General features: G+C 52.3%; 1 protein-coding gene across 1 annotated transcript in view; it reads right to left on the reverse strand.

Annotated features, from left to right (window-relative positions):
- Positions 1–825: 825 nt before the first annotated feature.
- The window catches only part of IGHMBP2 (immunoglobulin mu DNA binding protein 2), a 36,304-nt gene continuing 13,335 nt past the window's right edge, over positions 826–23,794 (reverse strand). The window contains exons 7-15 of the mRNA XM_025356853.1: positions 21,619–21,766; positions 12,024–12,198; positions 7,378–7,560; positions 6,945–7,063; positions 6,292–6,386; positions 5,412–5,535; positions 3,747–4,595; positions 2,449–2,621; positions 826–1,273 (exon numbers count right to left, since the gene is read on the reverse strand). Coding sequence (XP_025212638.1) covers positions 1,076–1,273; positions 2,449–2,621; positions 3,747–4,595; positions 5,412–5,535; positions 6,292–6,386; positions 6,945–7,063; positions 7,378–7,560; positions 12,024–12,198; positions 21,619–21,766 — 2,064 coding nt within the window. The 3' untranslated portion in view covers positions 826–1,075. The remainder of the gene's footprint in view (positions 1,274–2,448; positions 2,622–3,746; positions 4,596–5,411; positions 5,536–6,291; positions 6,387–6,944; positions 7,064–7,377; positions 7,561–12,023; positions 12,199–21,618; positions 21,767–23,794) is intronic.

A 23,794-nucleotide genomic window follows, 5' to 3' on the forward strand; every position in this document is an offset into this window, starting at 1 on the left:
AGAGAGGAGCCTGCACTGGGAGAGTCTGTCGCAGAGAGGTCAGAGGAAGACGGGGCTTGAGAGACGCGGCAGGGAGGGCACAGCAGCCGAGCAAAACCGGCAAAGGGTGCGCCCCTTAGACCCGCAGCAGACACACTGGAACAGTGCGCAACATTTTCATTTAATGTTTGAATAATTTATATCCCTCTGAAACAAAACCCTGAGGCTAAGGTACATCGTCTGAGGTTCTCTTAAATAGAAGAGTTGGTACAGGGCACCGGGGAAGGCCGGGAGGCTCTGGATCCGTAAGTGCTGATGGTGCTGAGGCTGTGGGACAGCCGGCTCACCTGGTCTCCATGGCGAGGCGCAGCAAGGAGGGGCTGGCACAGGCCAGGCGCCCTTATAAGCCAGAGAGGCGCACAGGCCAGAAAGAGGTGACCCCCAGACTCACAGGAGCCCTGTGGTGAGGGGGCAGGGGAACGCTGCAATCACCAGCGAATGGCGGACGGAATGAAAGTGGCCCTAGCCTCTGGCTGCACGGGGACATGGGGACGTGCAAGCCAAACGCTGCTCCCTGCTCCCCGCCTGAGCGCCATTCGCAGAGTCTTATTTCCTGTTTCCTCTCAGCACCCTCATCCTAATGGGCTGAGCTGGCAAGTACCAGACACTGGAGGAGTGACTTCAATAGTTTGAGGCCCTGGATATCCTCCAAGGGACTGGAACCTTCCCCAGGATCCAGATGCTGGGATGTGGGTTCTGACGGGGAGTGAGGAGAAGGGACGGGGAGTGAGGGGAAGGGACGGGGAGTGAGGGGAACGGACAGGAAGTGAGGGGAAGGGACGGGAAGTGAGGGGAAGGGACGGGGAGTGAGGGGAAGGGACATGCATTTCCCGAGCCCCACCTGCATGAGCACTGTTGTCCCCCAGGTGCTTTTCTCCACATTTTGACATTGGAAAAGTTCATCCCAGGGTCCAAAAACCCAAGCTTCCCCCACAGGCCCCTCCGCTCTTCCTCCCTGGTGTAGGCAGAGCGTGGTCTGGTGGCGCCTTGGGCTGGCATGGAGAGAGCTCCGCGGGGCCTGCGAGGATGTGGCCGGTCACGTCCCCCTCTCCTTCCTCCGGCTGGTCCTCTGGTTGCTGAGCTCGCTCAGCTTCTTATCCAGCCTCCTCTGCAGCTGGGCCCTCTTGGCTGGGTCCAGGGATCTGTCCTTGGTCCCGCTGCCGGCATAGAGGATCCCTTCCCGGATGATTCTCTGCCGGGCGTGGGCGCGAGCCCTCTCACCACAGCCATGGATCTGGGGAGGACACAAGAATCAGCGCTGAGCTCACTGGGACAAGGAGACAGACCCTGCAGCTCTGCCCATCAAAGAGGTGGAGGGCCACAGGCACCCCAACAGAGAAGACCACTCCTCCTGCCGTGTCAATCCTTCACCCTGCAGGCTGCTTGGCAGGAGGGCAGCAGGATGGTCTGTACCCTGGTGTGGCGGGAGCTCCCGAGTGTGCACACAGGAAATGGCACCACCCTGACTGACCACACAGTCCCTGCAGCCACTTCCCGCTGCCTCCCAGCCTCCACCTACCTAATCCATACTGCAGCCAAGACCAGTGACATCACAGCCCTGCTGACACCCTCCAGGGTACCCCACTGCCTTCAGATCAGGCCTGACGCCTGCAGGCAGCTTGCCAGGCCTTGCCTAGCTGCAACTCCAGCTATCCTGCCTTACACGCTACTCCCAACTCCCTGACTGTGCCTGAGGCCTTATGCATGTTCTAAGGGTAGATAGCCTGCCTGCCCACCCGCCATTGGCCCTGTTCTCCCTAGCCCAGATCCCACCTTCTGGACCACAGGTCTCAGCCCCAGTGTCACTTCCTCCAGGAAGCCCACCCTGACTGCTGCATCTGGGTTGGTTCCCTGCTGCCATCTTGGCCCTGGGTTTCCTTCCTTGGAGCACTCAATACCTGGTACTGTATACTGGTCTCTTACTGAGATCCCCCACCAGGCCCAGCATCCTCCAGGGTAGGGACAAGGCTGGTTCAGACCTCAGCTTCCCACAGGAGCCCACACCTGGTCCCGGGGGTTCTCATCGACCCAGGCTCAGAATGAACGACACAGCAGCCAGGCCATGGCCAGTTCAGACCACGGGCTGCAGGCTCTGCCTTCCACCTCCCCTATCCCAAACAGACCAAATTAGGCCACTGACAGAACCCAGGGACACTGGGACAAAATTCCCTCTGCCCAGAATTCCCACTAACGTGGCTGCAGCTCAGCAAATAAGGCATTTTGTTTGCTTATGCCCTGATGTGCTCAAAACAGATCATGAGTCAGTGTCTGATTTCTGTTTCCGAAGGTATCTGGAGCTCGTTAATGAGCTAATTGTTCCGGGAACAAGTCTGCCCAGGGTCTGCTTCCTGGAGACGCACCCCACCACCCCTCCCCACTGTCTAATCCCAGGAGCGGAGGCCGACATACCTCGGGCAGGTGGTGGCTGAGGCAGTAGCGGCGGCTGCAGAGCTGGCAGAACTGGCCCAGGGCTGTGACGCTGGCTGTGCACTTGGCAAAGCCACAGGTGTTATCAGCCTTAATGGCGGCAGAAACCAGGGTCTCAAAGTCCTCCTCCGTGGGCAGATCTATGGCCGGATGTCCTGAAGAAGACCCGTGTCACTCAGGCAAACGGAAAGACAACAATGCCACACTGACCCCTTGTTTAAGGTTTCAAAAGCAATTCACAGCTGCGCACAGTGGTTCACACCTGTAACCCCAGCATTCTGGGAGGCCGAGGTAAGAGGATTGCTTGAGGCCAGGAGTTCAAAACCAGCCTGGGCAACATAGAGACATAGTGAGACCCCGTCTCTATTAATTCCCAAAAAAAATTAAAAAGCAGCTCACGTGTCTTCCCTCTGCCACCCTGTGGGTGCCTGGGGGCAAGGGTGGCACCAGTCCTGTCCTCTAGCACAAAGCGCGGTATACAGTAGCCGCTCAGGAAGGGTTTGGAGTGAATTCCTCTGGAGCCCCAGGCTCTGGGAGGCCCCTTTCAAAGCCATGCATGTGCTGGTGGAGCTTCGCTTCAGGAATTCAATGAATCAATGCGAGCTGGAACTCCTGCATGGTCGTGCTGAGGAAAATGGCGGCAGCAGGAGTTCCCCAAGACCGATCAGGTCTACAAGCTCGGCCAGCGTATGCCTGGCCAACTCCCAGTGCATGCCTGGCCAGCTCCTGTGGGGTGGGCACAATGCAGGATGTGGGGTGGGCACAATGCAGGATGCGGCAAACGGAGCAGTGCCCACTCAGGGACTCCGCATGGCCAATGGGCAAGAATGGTTTTGCGCTCAGCCAGCTCCTGTGGTTCTGAGCATTTTGCCCAGGACGACTTCCAGGCAAAGTGCACCCCGTCACTGTGCAAGACCCCCACCCTCCAGGACCACCGTGGTACAGGAGCCCGTGACTGCTCCGTTCCCAAGGGGCTCCAGGGAGCCGTCCACGTCTGCTCTTCCAGGCCCCGCCCGCTGCCGTAAACATGCTCTGAGCGCTGCCTACTTGCCGAGTCCCACACAGGCTCCGGGACAAGAAGGTGCCTGTGACCTGATCGCCGACCTAGGGGGGCCCAGACGGAGCTGGGAGTGGCATGACTGAAAATAAAGCTAAAATGACACAAGCATGGTGCCACCCGGAGGAAGCCCTTCCTTCTGTTGATGGTGGCAGGCAGGTTCCAAGTGGGGCCAGCACCCCAGTGAGGGGACACTGCCCCATGTTCTTGTTAGTTGACTTACCTTTGGTTTCTTTTTTCTTTTTCTTTTCTGGAAGTTTCTGCTGCCCTGAGGCCTGCTGCTCCTTGCTGGCGGGCTGCCCCTGCACACTCCTGACCCTCTGCAGTCTCAGATCAGGCTGGTCTGGGCCACGCTGCTCTCTGGGAGGCTGCTCCGTCCGCGCAGGGCTGGGGGGCACTGGCTGGAGAGGGGCTGGGCCACCGGTCCCTGCTGGGGGTCCCGGGGCTGCTGGGGGTCGCGGGGCCGGCGGGGCCCTCTTGCTCACGGTGATGAACCTCCTCTTCCCTTCCCCGGAACTGTCGTGCCTCAGCCCGTGCTCCTCGGCTATTTGGTGGACCCGCAGCCTGTCGTGGGAATTGAGGGAAGGTGGAAACTCCAACTGCGTCTTATCACTGGCCATGAACTCCGCAATCATGGCCCGGAAGTGGTCCACGCCGTCTTGGCTCTCCACTCCCTCCAGGCTGCCTCCGTTGAGGCTGGGCTGAGATGGGGCTTCAGCAGCCAGAGACTTTCCAGCTGGCTTCTTCCGGCCCTGTCTGGCAGCTGCTGCAGACTCCCGGCCTCCCTCCTGCCGCTGGCTTCCAGTCCTGGTGGATGTAGCAGGGCCCTGGGGCTTTGTGGCAGCATGGCTGGGACCCTGGGAGCTCTCATGGGAATAGTTTTCTGGGACAATATCATCAAGATACTCAAAGGCTGTGCGTACTTCCCCATGCTGTGTGAAATACTCCACCAGGGTCTTCAAAAATGCATGGTTGTTGACAGTACGGGAGTCACAGATGACCGCCACGTGGCGCCGGGCACGGGTGACGGCCACGTTGATCCTCCGGTCCTCAGCAAGAAAACCAACTTCACCTACAAAAGGCCAGAGGGGAGTGAAAAGCAGGTTTCAGACTAAGAAACAGAGTCAGGCTCCTATGCTCTTATCAGTAACCACCACCAAAAGTGTGGTCCCCTGCACGTGGCCCACCATCTACACAGCTGCCCAGCCACGCATGGCACCGTGATACCACATCTCCCCTGGCATCTGGCTGCCACAGCTGACTGAGTGGGGCTCTGGGGAACCCAACTGGGTTCTGTCGCTCCTTTCCTTCCATCTAAGCCCAGACTCAGGGACTGTCTGGGGTGTGGCTGCAGGTGGCACCCGGGAGAAAGCACAAGAAACCTTCCAGCACCTTCCCCGCTTTCCCCCATAGCTTCTAGGCAGGCCTCATCTGCTTTCTGCCTTCTGAGAACGTCTCACAAAGCCCATTCACTAAACCTGCTTCTGGGAACAACCCTCGTCCCGAATGGAAAGCCCACAAACCACAGCAACACAGAACCCACAGCCACGACCACTACGCCCCGCGGCGCTGTGCACAGAGGCTAAAGGCCAGCTCTGGGCTGGAGGGGCTCCACCTCCTCAGCAGGGTGAACCGGTCATTCCCAGTCCACCCTGCGCCCCCAGCTGCCACCCCAGCCACCTGCTCCCTGACAGCACACTCACGCCTCGGAGCCTCCGCAGACTCTCTTGCCTATGCTTTGCCTGACGTGAGCTTACTGAGGACAGAAGCTGCACCATGAGTACGCTGGCAGAAACCAGTGTGGCACCCAGCAGACACCTAATATGCCCCTGAATTAATAAATTCACTTCTGCGCTGTCCCCAAAGGTCTCTGGCGAGGGCTCCATACCTTTCCTGTTGGACCTGACGAAGGACAGTATCACGGCCTCCTTCTCTCGGCCTTGGAAGCCATCGACGGACTTGATTTCAAGCTCGGGGTGCCTGTGCGCGAGGCTCTGTCTGAGCAGGTCCACCTGAAACAGCAGCCAGGCTGTGGCTTCCTCACCCCCATGCCAGCTCGGCAAGACCCTGCCCTTCAGCTCAGCAGAGGGACTCGTGCCGCCCAACAGCCAGGACCTGGGGAGGGGAGCCTGCAGGAGCCCCACGGGGAAAAGCTGCCCGTCCGCCCACCTCATGGGCACGCATGATGCCAACACGACACCCTGTGGCTGGCGTTTTATCATTTCTTTCGGCTCATGACAGCCGCCAGCCTCAGACAGCGCTGTGTGTGATGCCCGCACACCAGGAAGGGGTGATGGCCACTTCCACAGACCCTCCCCACACTCCCGCAGGTACGTTTTTCCTGCCAGATGAGACACGCATGGGAACACGACCTGAGCCAGACCAACAAGGTTCAAGGCTGAGGCCCCTGAGGGAGATGCCAGAAAAGGACAGGGTGTTCTGCTAGGGCTGCCTGTGGAAGGGCTGTGTCAGCCTGAGGCTGCTGGGGTCACCCGGGAAGTCTGGCCAGAACACAAGCCAGTGCAGAAGGCTGGGGCACTGGGCAGGGCAGGGCAGCTGGGGCAGGGTGGGGCGGGGCGGGGCGGGCAGACGAACACGCAGAACGGCCCCTGACGACATCATGTGGGTCCTGGATCCAGTCACAATAAGGTCGGCCCTACCCCTGAACTTTTCAGTCACCACAGCCAGCAAATCACCCTTTTCCTTTCAGCCTCTAGGTTGTGTGAGCCCCAGCTGCTCTGCAGAGGGACAAAAGGAGCCCCTCGCACCTGGAGGTTGTATGGCGAGACCACGGCAACGTCACGGGCTGGAACACCAGCGTCCACCAGAGCCTGGATGTGCAAACTGACGAGGCGGACTTCGCCTGGAGGGAAAGAAAAAACGGTCGAGGCAGCACAGGCTCGCCCCGAGCGGGCATCCATCACCAACACATGTTTCGGGCACGTTTCTGTCTATCATGGCCAGCTGATCCTCCACTGTGCCTCAGGTGGCTTCCTGGGAGCTAAACATCTGTGTCCCAGGGCCCCAGGACCAGCCATGCCCAGCTAACTTGAATTTCACATCAGCAATGAAGGCCTTCTGACTCCTATGGCCGTGCATCCTGTTCAACGTGGAACTGGGGAGATGGTGGTGTCAGCTGAGCAATGCCAGTTCCCATGGCCAGACCAGCCAGGCAGAGCTGGGCCACCATTCAGGAGAAGGCCATGAAATGCTGCCAGGCCCATCTCACCCAGTAGCGGGCTGCTCACCCTGGAGAACACAAAGCTGCTCAGCCTCTTGGAGTGTGGGGCTCTAAACCTTCCACCGCCATCAGCAACTGCTCTCAGCTCCTCCCGGAATTAGGCAATTAAAATGCCTTTAATTTTTAAAGAGCTCGAGGAACGTTTAAACAAAAAAGCTGGCCGTCTGCAAGCAAGCTCACCAGGGTTCCCTTTCGACTGTTCGTCCTCTTCCTCCAGCTCAAACAGCCCGCAGCCGGCGGTGTCCACCAGGAGCAGGGGCACACCCGTCTCTTCTGTGGCAGCCACGCCTGGGAGGTCCCTGGCACACAGGTAGAGAGGGAGCACATCAGGGGGGCCACAGTGCAGCACTGAGGCCCCACCCAACAGAACCGACCCCTCCCACGAGGAAAAGGCTTAGGCGGGGGAGGACAATGAGCACATCAGGACATCAGATGGGAGCCAGCGGGCCTGACCCAGCTCTCCAGGGCAAGGCCACCTTCTCTTCCAAAAAGCTAGCCTCAGAGTCGACTTTCATGCAGAAAGCTTCACTTTAGCTTGCTGTGTAGAAACAGGTGACGCAGAGGATTAGCCAGGGCAAAAGGATGGGGCGGAGGGTGGGGCCGAGCTACTCACCTCAGCAGGTGCCCCGCCACAGAAGGGTGGGCCGTGAGCTGCCCGTGGTACATGGTGTCAGAGGCCCAGCGCATGATGGCCTGGTGCATGCGGTACTGCACCGTCAGCGTCCGCACCGCCCTCGCGCCATACTCCTCGGCCAGGCGCTCCATCAGGCTGAGCGACAGTCCAGCCAGTGCGGCCCTGCACCCAGGAGGGAGAAACGGGGAAGGCAGGCCTGAGCCCCAGAGTCCAGGTGTCAACCACGGCAAGTGAGGAGGACAGGCCCCAAACCTCAGGACCCAACTCTCCCCTGGGTTCCAACCCAAAAGTCACCAAGGAGCGGAGTTGGCTGAATCACGGCCCCAAAGGCACCTATATCCAATCGCCAAGGCCTGGGAATGTTCCCTTATAGGACAACAGGGACGCTGTAGCTGAGCTGAAGTTAAGGATCCTGGGATAGGGAGGCAACCCTGGATGACCCGGGTGATAACCCAAGAGTCTTAGAAGAGGGGCATAGGAGGGTCAGAGACAGAGAAGGCCACTGAGGGGAGAGATTTGAGGACGCAACACTGCTGGCTTCATAGACAGAGGAAAGGGCGACAAATCAAGCAGTGGCCTCTAGGAGCTGGAAAAGACCAGGAGATGGGTTTTCCCCTGGACCCTCCAGAAGAAGCAACCCCACCCGCACCTCGATTTTTTTTTTTTTTTTGAGACGGAGTCTCGCTCTGTCGCCCAGGCTGGAGTGCAGTGGCCAGATCTCAGCTCACTGCAAGCTCCGCCTCCCGGGTTTACGCCATTCTCCTGCCTCAGCCTCCCGAGTAGCCGGGACTACAGGCGCCCGCCACCTCGCCTGGCTAGTTTTTTTTTTGTTTTTTTGTTTTTTTTTTTTTCAGACGGAGTCTTGCTCTGTCGCCCAGGCTGGAGTGCAGTGGCCGGATCTCAGCTCACTGCAAGCTCTGCCTCCCGGGTTCACGCCATTCTCCTGCCTCAGCCTCCCGAGTAGCTGGGACTACAGGCGCCCGCCACCTCGCCCGGCTAGTTTTTTGTATTTTTTTAGTAGAGACGGGGTTTCACCGTGTCAGCCAGGATGGTCTCGATCTCCTGACCTCGTGATCCGCCCGTCTCGGCCTCCCAAAGTGCTGGGATTACAGGCTTGAGCCACCGCGCCCGGCCCCGGCTAGTTTTTTGTACTTTTTTAGTAGAGACGGGGTTTCACCGTGTTAGCCAGGATGGTCTCGATCTCCTGACCTCGTGATCCACCTGTCTCGGCCTCCCAAAGTGCTGGGATTACAGGCTTGAGCCATCGCGCCCAGCCCGCACCTCGATTTTAACCCAGGGAGACTGATTGTGGACATCTGATCCCTAGATTGACGTTTCTGGAGGTCAGAAAATCTGTTGTCAGACACTAAGCTTGTGGTCATTTGTCACAGCCACAGTAGGGAACGAACACACTCCAGCATGCTCCTGCTGTCGGCAGTCCACTCCCAGCAGGGACGGCTGCAGCGGCTGAGCGCTGCCCAGCGCCAGGCACTGCTGGGTGCGCCAGATGGGGATTCACTCCCTTCCTCCTTGTAACAACCTCATGAGGTGGCTGCTGTTATGACTCCCCTGTTACACATAAGAAGGGTGAGACAGAGAGGGAGGCCACCAGCCCACAGCTGCCCCACTAGTGAGCTGCAGAGCCAGGACCTGCCCGGGCCGCCTGGTGCCAGAGCCCACCCTCTGCACCACTACAGCTCACCAAGCCCACCAAAACCCTGGGGCAGTGCCACCCCCACTTCAGAGACCTTCCCGCTGGAAACTTACAAGACCTCTGTGATTAACCTATTTTTAATTCCAACAAAGTGAGAACAGCACGCGATCATCAGTACCGACCGCAAACCCAAAACCCCCAGCACAACGCCACCCAATGTGTTCCCCAAAACCATCCTACTCTCTCCAGGGAACACCACCCAACATCTCCCCAAAACCATCCTACTCTCTCCAGGGAACGCCACCCAACGTCTCCCCCAAAACCATCCCACTCTCTCCAGGGAACGCCACCCAACGTCTCCCCCAAACCATCTTACTCTCTCCAGGGAACGCCACCCAACGTCTCCCCCAAAACCATCCCACTCTCTCCAGGGAACGCCACCCAATGTGTTCCCCAAAACCATCCCACTCTCTCCAGGGAACGTCACCCAACGTCTCCCCCAAACCATCTTACTCTCTCCAGGGAACGCCACCCAACGTCTCCCCCAAAACCATCCTACTCTCACCAGGCACACAACGGGGTCCCTGCCCAAGGGCACAGTTCCAAACTTCCTCCACCCAAAGGCTTTCCCGAGGACGAAGACCTCCTTTAAGGACATCTTGAGAACCTCTCCTTGGAAGAAGCCACTGAATAAGCGTCCTCCCACGCCTGTCCTCCCTGCTCCTAGGGAGGTTCTGATGGCAGTGGCTGTTGCCATCATGCCGGCGCAGCAGGGAACCCTGGCTGTGGCTGCACACTCCATGGAGCCAGTGGGAGCCCCGCCCCTCTGAGTTGGAGAGGTCACTGCAGCCCAGACAGCCCAGACCCAGGCCTCCTGCTCCAGGAGGGCGGGGCTACAGCTGCCCAAACTGCAGCAGCTGTGGATCTGAGCCTTCCCATGCTCTTAGGGGAGCCGGGAACAGGCAGGATCTGCCCTCCCGGGTGCAGCTGCAGCTGCCAGACCTGTGGCTGCAGACCTGGGCTTCCTGCTCCACGAAGCAGGCAGGAGCCGGGAACAAGCAGGAGCCCGGCCTCTTCTGAGGTGGTGGGGAGGGAGCTCCTGGGTGCAGCTGTAGCTGCCCTCCCACTCTGCAGCCCGTACTCTCAGGTGCCCCAGGAAGGACAACCCCCCACCATCCTTGAAGGCTCACGGGTGTCTGCTTCCACTGCCTGGCCTCTCTCGGCTCCCAGCACCCACTCCGACCTCAGAGTGGGATTGTGGCCAAGCCCCGGGGCCATGAGTGGCAGCAGGAGGCAGACAAGAGTCCTGGGTGGAAGAGGACGGTGGAAGGCCAGGGAGGGCCTGGGGGCTGAGCTGCCAGTCCTGTGGACCAGAGTGAGAATTCATGGTGCCTCTTCCAGGCCCGCCCATGGCCACCCGAGGACCTACTGGCATGTACTTCCTTCCCTCTGAGGTCCATAAAAGCCCTGGGCTCAGTCAGAGAAGGCGAGAGGATGGCCAGAGGACAGAGAGGGCAGAGAGACAATAACAGGGCACAGAGGAGCGAGACTGCAGAGATGTCGGAATGACGTGCCTGCAGACAAGAGCCGCCCTCTCCAGGGCTTCCTCTCTGCTGACAGCTGAACACTGGACAGGATGACCTGCCTACAGAGAGGAGCGGGCAGCTCTGAGCTGTTCTAACACTAAATAAAACTCTTCTTCACCCTTCCCTTATCTGCATACCTCATTCTTCCTGGATGCAGGACAATAACTAGGGCAAAGGTGCTGTGGCCACAGAGGTTTCCAGCCAGAAAAATCGACACCCGGAGATCCTGTAACATTTCCACTCTAGATCCCCACGTGTCTCCTGTCAGGACAATCCTTCAGAGCACCTTTCCCCAGCACTCCCCTTTCTTCCACCGTCTTTATTTCCAACATCTTCCTCCCAAAGCTCACTCTCAAGCAGTATTTTTGACACCTCTCTCTACATATCCACCAACGCCTGCGCCGCCCACTCCCCTTTGATGAGATTCTACTCCACAGGCTTTCTTGCACGTCTTTTTCTGGTCCTCAGAAACAGTGGAAGTTCTGAGTTCATTGCTTCTACACACCCACAGTGAAATAGAGAAGTGCTTCAAAAGGCAACAGAAATCAGAAGAAACCAATCTTCCCCCAGTGGAAGTAAGGGCCAGGATGCAGGAGTCTTGAAGTGTTTCGTTCCTCAGGGACAACTTTCTGAACAGGGACTTGTCCAAAGACAGCCCACGTACCAGGGCCTGTTCACAGGCCTCGTGTAAGGGCAGTCAAGGGATACCATGCAGAGGGTTCATGTGGAGGGAGGGCACGCCCACCACACCCAGGCGGGAGTGGCCCAGGCAGAGGGGCCAGCGAGGCCTGTGTGGCTGGAGCAGTGAGCGCAGGGTAGTACAGGGAGGGGTGAGAGGGGGCCAGGGGTGGGCAGCACTTTCTCCATCAGGACAGCCTGGGCCAGGCCACTGCATCAGGGCTCAGGTGTCTCCACAGGGCAGAATTGTGGTTTGCTGCGTCTCTGCCCTGGATGCCCTCCATCCAGGGATGTGTCTACAGATTGAAGACTAAAGAACCTAAGAACCCACATCCATCCAGAGGCCAGTTAGCCCAGCCCACGGCTCTCACGGCACTCTACCATCAAACTTGCCTGGTTCGTGAGGGGCTATTCAACTCAACAAGCAGGGATGGAGCACCAGAAACGTGCCAGGCCCTGTGTCCAGTTCTGACGCTACAAAGATGAAGGTGATGCGACCCCACCCTCAGGGAGCACATGACCTCACAGATCTGACGTCCAGATGAATGAATGCTGTAAGACGGGGTAGGAGCGGTGCCGAGAAACACGCCGAGGTGGCACCGCAGGGGCTCCTGGTGAGCCTGGGGCTTCTGGCTGAGCCTGGAAGGACTGCATCAAGGGGTGGCGAGCAGGGGCAGAGAAAGGCACGTGCGGCAAAGGGGTCTTACTTGTGAGAGACTACGGTGGGGGGCAGTTGCTTGTGATCGCCCGCCAGGATGCACTTTCTGGCCTTCAGCAGGGGGATCCAGCAGCTCGCCTCAAGGGCCTGGGCACACTCATCAATGACCACCACGTCGAAGTGGCTCTCGGGCAGCAACTTCAGGGGGCCGTCGGCAGACGCACCTGGTGGAAACAGGGAGCCAGGAGTCTCCAGGGGCACGGCTGCTTCCGAACAGCTGCAGCCACACCAGAGGAGACACCACCAAGCCGGGGTTTCATCGAGGCTTGTATTACAACTGTGTGGGATACATTTGTATCTTGTAATAAAAACTTGGCCAAGACATTTTAGAACTCATGGTTCCAGCTCACCTGTGTTTTAAGCAGTGGGTCCTCTGGCCACAGGCCCTTCTGACCTTCAATCGGCAAAATTAATCACCCTTCGGGGCTGCAACCCCGAGCCCAAGGGACGCTGTCTGAGTTCTAAATATTGTAACTCAATTATTTTCTAAATGTAGAACCTAATTCTCCTCTAAGGTGACTTTCTTGGACATACAGAACAATCAACTGCTGGCCGCTCACCCAGAGAAAAGCCTCCACGCATTTGGCAACACAAATCCACTGTGGCAGCTTTTCCTTCCTGGGACGTGGAGCGGCAGAGTGCAGAGTTCAGCCGGTGAGCAGGACTCGGGCCCACGCCATCTCCAGCAAACAGCGTGGGGCCCTAGGCGAGCCTCCCACCCCCAAGCCTGTTTCCTCATCCACAAACACGGACAACGGCTGCATGTCATGCGACTGCACCACAAAGGACAACATATATAAAGTGCCCGGCACAAGAAGGCAGGTTTCCACAAATGTGATCGATGTTAGTTCCCACCCTTTCTGTCTTCCATCTGAGTGATAATGATATGTACATAATGCCATGATGAAGACAGACACTGAGAAATTTCTGAAGATTGACTCTCCAGAGATGGCTAGCAAAAGCACCCACAGGGGAGACAGAACTTGACTGGGCTTTGGATAATTGAGAGACATGTTTAGGTCACAGTCATGACTTCACAGTCCAGAGAGAAACCAGACTTCGTGACGGAGAAGCACTTCCAGGAATTCACTCTAGCTCCCCAACAACCAGGAGGGAACAGAAAGGCCACACAGGCCACAAGCTGACCTTGTGGGGCTCTGGGGGTGCCTCCTGATTTCCAGCAAGTGCTGTCCTTGAAGCCAGAGAAGGATGTCAGCAAAGAGATTCTCACAAGCTCTGAGAATTCTCTCCTCCACGAAAGCAACACGACATCGGCAAATGGTCAGAATCAACTTTCTCAGAACTCTGGAAACTCGCCAAAGGCTTGCAGCAATCAGGGAAATGTTCATTCCAGAAAAGCGTTTGAATCCCCGTCAGCACGGGAGCTCCGTGACACTGAAACCTGCCCTATTCCCAGCCATCCCTCCCCATCCTATGGCAGCCTTGAAACCCTCAGCCTGAAGTCAGGGTGAAAATCAGCACTTGGCAGCCCCGGGGGTGCAGAACACGGTTGGCATTCTTGCAAATCCCCACTCCTGAAACTGTGCTTATCTTATCTGTCTGGGAATCCTCTGGTAGACCACACTCAAAAGACTTTATCTGAGCTCATGTGATGCAAACAGCCTTTTCCCTGGTGGTGTCTGTCAAAAACAACCAGAGGTAGCTGCTGAACATCACAGTTTTCTAAGAAAGGAAGTAATGGTTGGAGCAAATGATAGGATAACCAAACAAAGTTTTAAGCTGGGGAATGAGATATCCTCAGGGGGCTTTGAAAAGCTCCAACATATTCCTGGGAATCTAGAAGACCACACACATGCACAGGGCTCACGAAAGACCTCAGGAGGCCCTCAGCTCTCACCTGTGGCTCAGCTCAAGGCACTGCACAAACAGGAAGTGAAAGCTGAGAGTCACGAACAGCCCGGCTCTGTGGTGGGGGTATGCTCAAGCACACACACAGAGCCACTCAGCAAAGACTGGGGCATTTATGGCTCCAGGAGTTCAGGGGGACTTCTGTCTCATCACTAGCTGGCCACTAAGCTATACTAGATTTTAGTGGCCACAAAAGACAAAAAATACAGATTTTACAGAATTAGTCCAGAAAAGTCGCTAAACAAACAACAAGTGGCAATAACACCAAACCCTGCGGTGGGAAGAGAACCTGACCTCCAGAGTTGCCACACTCTATTAGTTAAATGATTCATTTTCAACAAGAAACTACAAGGCACGTAGAGAGTCATCAAAATATGGCCAATATACAGGGGAAAAAAGGCAATCAACAGATACTTGAGGCCAGGAGTGGTGGCTTATGCCTGTAATCCCAGCACTTTGGGAGGCAGAGGTTGGTGGATCACCTGAGTCGGGAGTCTGAGACCTGCCTGGCCAACATGGTGACCCCATCTCTACTAAAAATACAAAACTTAGCCAGGCGTGGTAGCAGACGCCTGTAATCCCAGCTACTCGGGAGGCTAAGACAGGAGAATCACTTGAACTCAGGAGATGGAGGTTGCAGCAGGCTGAGATCACACTATGGCACTCCAGCCTGAGCAACAGAGTGAGACTCCATCTCCAAAAAATTAAATAAATAAATACACCGGATACTTGAGAAAGCCCAGATGCTGATCTTACTAGACAAAGACTTGAAATATCAGCAATTCTAAGTATGTTCAAACAGCAAAAGGGAACCAAGTCTAAAAAAATAAAGTATGAGAATACTGTCTCACCAAATAAGAGAACATCAATAAAGAGACAGGAATAATTTTTTAAGAAGTACCACACAGAGGCCGGCATGGTGGCTCATGCCTGTAATCCCTGCACTTTGGGAGGCTGAGGTGGGCAGATCATGAGGTCAAGAGATAGAGACCATCGTGGCCAACATGGTGAAACCCCATCTCACTAAAAATACAACAATTAGCTGGGTGTGGTGGCACACACCTGTAGACCCAGCTACTCAGGAGGCTGAGGCAGGAGAATTGTTTGAACCTGGGAGGCAGAGGTTGCAGTGGGCTGAGATCACGCCACTGCACTCCAGTCTGGTGACAGAGCAAGTCTCCATCTCAAAAAAAAAAAAAAAAAAAAAAAGTACCGCACAGAAATTCTGGAGTTGAAAAGTATAACTGAAATTCACTAGAAGGATTCAACAGGACAGAACGATCAGCAAACATGAAGAGAGATCCATTGAGAAGATCCAGCCTGAAGATCAGAAAAAAAAAAAAAAATTGGAGGAAAATGAATAGAGCTTCAGACACCTGTGGGGCACTATCAAGTGAATCAACGGATTCATAACGGGAGTTCTAGACGGAGTGGACAGTAGAATAAGGGCAGAAAGAATACCTGAAAAAATAATGGCTGAAAACTCCCCAAATTTGATGAAAAACATGAATCTAAACATCCAAGAAGCTCCACAAACTCCACGTAATTTACTCACAGAGATCCACACCTAACACATCATAATCACACCCTCAAAAGACAAAAGACAACACTTGAAAGCAGCAATAGAGTAGCAACCTGTCACATATAAGGAGCCCTCAATGAGAGCAATAGCTGCTTTCCCATCAGAGACTGTGCAGGCAGTGGAATGACACGTTCAAAGGGCTGAAAAAAAAACTGTCAACCAAGAATTCTATACCCAGCAAGACTATCCTTCAAAAATGAAGGAGAAACTAAGACATGTCCAGATAAAGATGAGCTTAGAGAATCTGCCACAGCAAACCTGCCCTTCAAGAAACACCAAAGCGAGTCCCTTGGAGATAGTAACTCAAATCTACATGAAGAAATAAAGGCAACTATACATGGGTAAATATAAAAGACCCCATAAATGTATTTTCTGCTTGTGACTCTTTTTCTCCTGTCTGATTTAAAATACAACTGGATAAAGCAATAACTATAAAGCCAATTAGAACCTAGCCAGGTGTGGTGGCTCACTCCTGTAATCCCAGCACTTTGGGAGGCCAAGGTGGGCAGATCATTTGAGGTCAGAAGTTCGAGACCAGCCTGGCCAACATGGTGAAATCCTGTCTCTACAAAAAAATACAAAAAAAAAAAATTAGCTGGGCATGATGGCATGTGCCTGCAATTCCAGCTTCTCAGGAGGCTGAGGCACAAGAATCACCTGAAACCGGGAGGCAGAGGCTGCAGTGAACCAAGATTGTACCACTGCTCTCCAGCCTGGGTAACAGAGTGAGACGCTGTCTCAAAAAAAAAAAAAGAACCTGGACTCTGTTCTTTAGAGCAGTCCACCAGTTGAGAGGTTGTTGCAAACAGACTCTAAGGCAGGGATATGCAATCTTTTGGCTTCCCAGGGCCATATTAAAAGAATTGTCTTGGGCTACACATAAAATATGCTAACATTAACAATAGCTGATGAGCTTTAAAAAAAAAAAATCACACACACACAAATCTCATCATGTTTTAAGAAAGTTTACAAATTTGTGTTGGGCCACATTCAAAGTATCCTGGGCTGCATGCGGCCTGCAGGCCTTCGGTTGGACAAGCTTGCTTTAAGGTATGCCCCAGGATCCTGGCCACTGGTATTCACATCTTGCATATAATCCCTTCCCCTCGAGTATGGGTGGGACCTGAGACTTGCTTCTAATCCACAGAATAGGGCAAAGGTGATGAGATGTGGCATCCTCAATAACATTACATTAAGACGATAACCCACTGTGCTAGGAGACTGTGTCTCTTGCTGGCTTTTAGGAAGCAAGCAGCCACGTTGGCAAGGCCTACGGGGCAGGCAGCTAAGAGCGGCCTCCAGCCAACACCCAGCAAGAACCCACAGGGAACTGAATGCTGCCAACAACCACATGAGCCTGAAGGCAGATCCTTTCCAGGCAAGTTTCAGATGAGACTGCAGCCCCCACTGACACCTGGATCGCAGCCTCATGAGATTCTGAGCAGAGCACCACGTTCAGCCGGGCCTGGGCTCTCCGCCCAGAAAAACTGTAGAATAATAAACGTGGGATGTTTTCAGCTGCTACCTTTGTGGTACTATTATCACACAGGAACAACCCAGAGGTCTCACAAACACATTCCTAAACCCCAAAAGGGCAGCTGACAAGATTCCCACAACAGTCACAAGGCGCGCGGCTCTGTAACGGGAGTGCTCTCTCCCAGCTACGAGAGAGTGTGTGTCCTCCACCTCTGCCCTGGATGGAGCAGCAGGGACTGCATTTACTCTCCCATCTCAAATAACACCCCCTGCCCCCGCCAGCTATTTAACATTTTTTTAAATAACCGAAACCACACCCTTCAGGACACTAGACAACAGGTAACAAAGAAAAGTAACCCCTGACTAACGACAGACAAAGGAGGTGAGCCCTGGAGTTGCCCCCGTTTTCTGCCTCGGGTTTCCAGGAGAGAGTACAGAGAAGGGGCAGCCAGGTGGAGCCTAGAAGGCTCCCTGAGTTGAGGAGACAAGGCTGAGCATCTGTGGAGACCAATGCAGGCAGTTTCCAGGACAAAATGCCAAAGAGATTTCCACACAGAGAGAAAAAACCCTAGCGATCTGCAGACAGGCTCCCTCGGGTATTGTGATTAGCACATGCTTACAAGAAAACTACTCCAAGCCTGGGAAAAATACCATCCCAAACAATGAGAGAAAAGCGCCCAGTGCTCACACGAGGCTGGGAATAGCACCTAATCCCATGAGTCAGACTCGAAAATCTCATGATGCAGGGTGTAGTGGGGAGAAAACTCAAAGGGTCTCACCTAGGTACAGGGGAATATTAACCCTGGACTAAGCACTGATCCAGACCCTAACACATCTCAAAAGTTAAAACTCAAAAGGTTTAAACTGTTTACAAGCAAATTTACTGCTTCCTAAAACCAAGCGCAAGAATATTATAGAAGACTGTGCGTGGTGGCTCACACCAATGCCAGCACTTTGGGAGGCCGAGGCAGGCAGATCACTTGAGGTCAGGAGTTTGAGACCAGCCTGGCTAACATGGTGAAAACTCACCTCTACTAAAAATACAAAAATTAGCCAAGCATGGTAATGCCCGCCTGTAGTCAGAGCTACTCTAGAGACTGAGTTAAGAGAATCACTTGAATCCAGGAGGCGGAGGTTGCAGTGAGCCAAGATTGCACCACTGCACTCCAGCCTGGGTGACAGAGCAAGACACTCTTTCTCAAAAAAAAAAAAAAAAAAAAAATCTTAGCAATACAAAAATATTCGATACTCAGCATGCAACAACATAAAATCCCCAATGTCCGGTATCCAAACAAACATTAGCAGGCCGGCAAAAAGGTAGGAAAACACAACCACTCGAGGGGAACAGTTCATTGAAAGAGACCAAAAATGACACAGGCGATAGAAATAATAGTCTAGAACATTCAAAAGAGTTATTACAGTTGTATTCCAAATTTTAAGAAATTAAGTAAAAACGTCAAAGATATAAAAAGACTCAAATCTTATTTCTGGATGTCAGATGAAAGTTACACTGGATGGGACAGATGTTAGATTAGGCATGTAAGAAGGAAACGAGTGAACTCAGAAACACAGCAATAAGCAGGTATAAAGGTTCAGCTGTGCAAGATAAATTCTACAGATCCGCTGCACAACACGATGCCTGTAGTTAACAATATTATATTGTATACTTAAACATTTAAGAGGGTAGATCTCATGTTGTGTTCTCACCACAATTTTAAAAAACATGAGGCTGGGCACAGTGGCTCACGCCTATAATCCCACTACTCTAGGGGCCGAGGCAGGCGGATCATGAGGTCAGGAGTTTGAGACCAGCCTGGCCAATATGGTGAAACCCCGTCTCTATTAAAAATACAAAAATTAGCCAGGTGAGGTGCTGGGTGCCTGTAATCCCAGCTACTCGGGAGGCTGAGGCAGGAGAATCGCTTGAATCTGGGAGGCGGAGGTTGCAGTGAGCGGAGATAGCACCACTGCACTCCAGGCTGGGTAACAGAGTGAGACTCTGCCTCAAAAAAAAAAGCAAAACAAAAAAACAACCAGCCATGAAGCAAACAGCACCAGGGCAAATTGTAGTCAAATTGCTTAAAACCAGTGATTAAGACAGCATCATTTTCTTTTTTTTTTTTTGAGACAGAGTCTGGCTCTGTCATCCAGGCTAGAGTGCAGTGGTGCAATCTGAGCTCACTGCAATCTCCGCCTCCAGGTTCAAGCGATTCTCCTGCCTCAGCATCTGGGATTACAGGCACCCACCACCACGCCTGGTTAATTTTTTTTATACTTTTAGTAGAGACAGGGTTTCACCATGTGGGCCAGGCTGGTCTTGGACTCCTGACCTCAGGTGATCCACCCACCTTATCCTCCCAAAGTGCTGACATTATAGGCGTGAGCCACCGCACCCAGCCGAAAAAATCTTAAATGCCGACAGAAGAAAAAAGACACATTATATACAAAGGCACAAAGATAAGGATGACAGATTTCTCTTCAGAAATACTCAGGCAGATGACAGTGGACGACATCTTTAAATTATTGCAAGGAAAAGTGTTAATCTAGAATTCTCACCCAGCAAAAATATCTTTCAAAACTGCAGGTGAAATCAAGCTATTTTCAGACATATAAAAGCTGTTAGACTTCATCACTGGCTGACCTACACTACAAGAAATGATCATGGACGCCTTTCAGGTGGAAGGAAAATGATACCACATGGAAATACACCACCTAAACCAAAAAAAACAAAGTACCAAAAGTGGTAACTACATGGACAAATACACAAGATACTTTTCTTATTATTTAAATTTCTTTAAAGATAACTCACCATTAAAACAAGTATTTTAAGGTTTAGAATATACGTATAAGAAAAATAAATGACAAAAGCAAAATGCTAAGAGGAGAGAAATGTTAGCTTGCAATCATAAAGCTCTATACTCTATGTGAAGCGGCGTATGAATAGACTATGATGATTTAAAGACACATACTGTAAGGCCTAAAGTAACCACTGAAAGAATCAAATAAAGATATATAGCTAACAAGCCAACAAAAACAAAAATAGGCCAGGCATGACGGTTCATGCCTATAATCCCAGCACCAAGGTGGCCAAGGTGGGAGGAGCCCCTGAGTCCAGGAGTCCGAGACTAGCCTAGGCAACATAGCAAGAACTTGTTGCTACAAATCATCTTTTAAAAATAAATAAATAAATAAAAATAAAATCCTAAGAAATCTTTAATCATGGGGCATAGTGAGAACTTATGTGGAAAAAAAAAAAAAAGAAATGTTCAATTAATTAATGAAAAGAAAGCGGAAGAGGAGGAAAATGTAACAAAGAACAAACAGCAGACACTGTCAACTGGGTAACAGAGCAAGGCCCAGTCATATATTACCTACAGAGAAAGCAGATCAACAACTGAAAGATGTCTAGAAATTTCCCAACTATTTGGAAACTATACAACATTTCTAAAAAACCAAAAGGCAAATGAGATGGCATTTTGAAATGAATGCAATATAACATATTAGAATTTGTGGGATGCCACAAAAGCAGTACTTAGGGAGACATTTATGGAGCTAAATGCTTGTATCAGAAAAAAAGAAAGGTCTCAAATCAATGATCTCAGCTTCTACATTAGGAAGCAAGAAAAAGAACAAGGCCAAGAAAACAGAAAACAACAAAGATTAATGTGGGAATAAATGAAACAGAAAAACAACAGAGAAAAAGCAAAAGCTGGTTCTTTGGGAAGATCAATTGAAACCTCCAGCCAGGCCGGACGGGGTGGGTCACGCCTAAAATCCCAGCACTTTAGGAGGCTGAGGCAGGGGAATCCCTTGAACCCAGGAGTCTGAGACCAGCCTGGGCAACATAGTGAGACCCTGTCTGTTTTTTAGTTTTGCTTTGTTTTTTTGGTTTTGGGGTTTTTATTTTTTTGAGGTGGAGTCTCACTCTCCGCCCAGGCTGCAGTGCAGTGGCACGATCTTGGTTCACTGCAACCTCCGCCTCTAGGATTCAAGCGATTCTCCTACCTCAGCCTCCAGAGTAGCTGGAATTACAGGTGCATACTCCTGGCTAATTTTTGTATTTTTAGTAGAGACGGGGTTTTGCCACGTTGGCCAGGCAGGTCTCAAACTCCTGACCTCAGGTGATCCACCCACGTTGGCATCCCGAAGTGCTGGGATTACAGGTGTGAGCCACTGCACCTGGCAGAGACCTTATCTCTTAAAATACATATATATGTATATATAAAATCTAAATTAAAAAAAAAAAAATCCTCCAGCCAGAAGAGCAGGGAAAAAAGGAACACACAAACCAGTATCAGGAATAATACAGGTTATATCATGACAGATTCTGCAGATAGTAAAAGAATAAGGGCATATTAGGAACCACTTCATGCCTCTAAATTCAACAATTTAGATGAAATGGACAAACTTCTTGAAAGCTACCAGCTCATGGAAGAAGAGAACCTGAACAGCCCTTTATCTATTGAAGAAGTTGAATTTGTAGTTCAAAACCTCTCTATGAAGAAAATTCCAGATACGGAGGGCTTCACCAGTGAACTCTACCCAACTCTTAAGAAAGAAATACCAATTCTAAACAAACTCTTCCGGAAAACGGAAGAGGGAACACACCCCAACTCCTTTTCCGAGGCCACACGGGCAGGATGGAGATGCCCCTCACCTGTGTTTGTTGCAAGGACCACGTTTGCCGAAGTGAGGCTCTCGAGTATAGCTGCTTCTTCCCTCCCCTTCAGTTCTTTTCTTAACAGCTTAACTTCATTTCGAAAATTACTTTTTTCTCTCTTATCCTGGGTCTTTTTGTTTTTCACCTATAAAGAAAAACAAAGAAGATACACGTATTTCAATCCAACTTTGTACTTCTTCAACTCTATTTATGAAGTGCTTCTATTTACATCATTTGGTCTAGTTCAATAAGCTCCTTAAAAAACACTCAGAAACCTTCCTTGAAAAAGACGCAGATACACACACACAACTAAGCACCTTACATCCTTACTTGCCTTGAAGTCACAGGAAGGGAAATTTTAAGTCCTGGAAAGAGACCACGTTTTTAACTCCAAGGAGACCAGAAATGGGAGCAGCCCTGCCCTGCACAAAGGCATTTGATCCTGGGGAAGAAACAGTGCCTGCCCACCTCAGGATTTGGGTTGTAGGAGCTTACGAATGGAAGAGCTTCACATATTATTCCTTTTTTTTTTTTTTTTTGAGACGGAGTCTTGCTCTGTCACCCAGGCTGGAGTACAGTGGCCAGATCTCAGCTCACTGCAAGCTCTGCCTCCCGGGTTCACACCATTCTCCTGCCTCAGCCTCCCGAGTAGCTGGGACTACAGGTGCCCGCCACCTCGCCCGGGTAGTTTTTTGTATTTTTTAGTAGAGATGGGGTTTCACCATGTTAGCCAGGATGGTCTTGATCTCCTGACCTCATTATCCGCCCGTCTCGGCCTCCCAAAGTGCTGGGATTACAGGCTTAAGCCACTGCGCCCAGCCCTTCACATATTATTCTACATTTTTCAAGAGATTAAAAAAATTTTTCAACCCATAATCAAAACCTCACTTTAATATCTCAAAAAGATGGAACTGGCTGGACGTGGTGGCTCATGCCTGTAATCTCAGCATTTTGGGAGGCTGAGGCAGGCAGATCACGAGGTCAGGAGATCGAGACCATCCTGGTTAACATAGTGAAACCCCGTCTCTACTAAAAATACAAAAAATTAGCCAGGCGTGGTGGCGCGTGCCTGTAGTCCCAGCTACTCGGGAGGCTGAGGCAGGAGAATTGCTTGAACTCAGGAGGCGGAAGTTGCAGTGAGCCAAGATCATGCCACTGCACTCCAGCCTGGGTGACAGAGCAAGATTCTGTCTTAAAAAAAAAAAAAATGTAACCTTTCGTTATTTGTGATTTCTACTTTGGGGGATGGAGTTTTGGCAGGGGTGATAGAAAGTGTTTTACTGTGCATAATTTACAGAGAAAGAAAATCCCCAAAAGCACCAATTTCATCAGGAAATGAAATCACCTACATTCGTGATGAGCAAACAACATCACACATATTCCTCCGCCACCTCAAACCTGCGTGACATGCATCTATCCTTCCTCCACCTCCCAGTAGGTGGCCCATCCCCACGCTGCCACCCAGGCAGCCTCGACGCCACAGGCCCATAGCAAACACTGGCTCCCAGGACCCTCCCTGCTGCCGCCACTCCTCTGAGGATAGGACACTGAGGGGTGCTGGTGCCGACCGTGAGCACACAGGACAGGATATGAGCACAGACGTTACAGCAAAGACTGGCTCCCAGCACCCTCCCTGCTGCCATCACTCCTGCACCGAGGGGTGCAGGTGCTGACAGTGAGCACACAGGACAAGAAGTGAGCACAGACATTAGTGCAAAGACTGGCTCCCAGCACCCTGCCTGCTGCCATCACTCCTCCGGGGCTAGGATATCGAGGGGTGCAGATGCTGACAGTGAGCAGACAGGACAGGACATGAGCACAGATGCTACAGCAAAGTGTACACGGGAGAACCAAAGAGCTTAAAAGTGTTGGGCTGGGAGGAAAAGGCCCTCTCAAACGGAATGAACCCACCACCGCCCTACTTCTTCAGTCGACTGGCGTCCTCTTTCACAAGGAGGTGAAAGGTGAAATGAACGGAAAGCACTAGGAGGATGCCGGTTTTTTCAATGTTTATTTTCAAGCTACATTTCTCCCATTGCCACTACTAGGAAGATAACAGGACCAGACAGAAAGACACCCAGGAAAATGTTTGCTTGGTTTTTTTTTTTTTTGAGATGGAGTCTTGCTCTGTCACCGAGGCTGCAGTGCAGTGGAGTGACCATGGCTCACTGCA

Source organism: Theropithecus gelada, chromosome 14 (genome assembly GCF_003255815.1).
Source record: "Theropithecus gelada isolate Dixy chromosome 14, Tgel_1.0, whole genome shotgun sequence".
In the NCBI taxonomy this organism is placed as follows: Eukaryota; Metazoa; Chordata; class Mammalia; order Primates; family Cercopithecidae; genus Theropithecus; species Theropithecus gelada.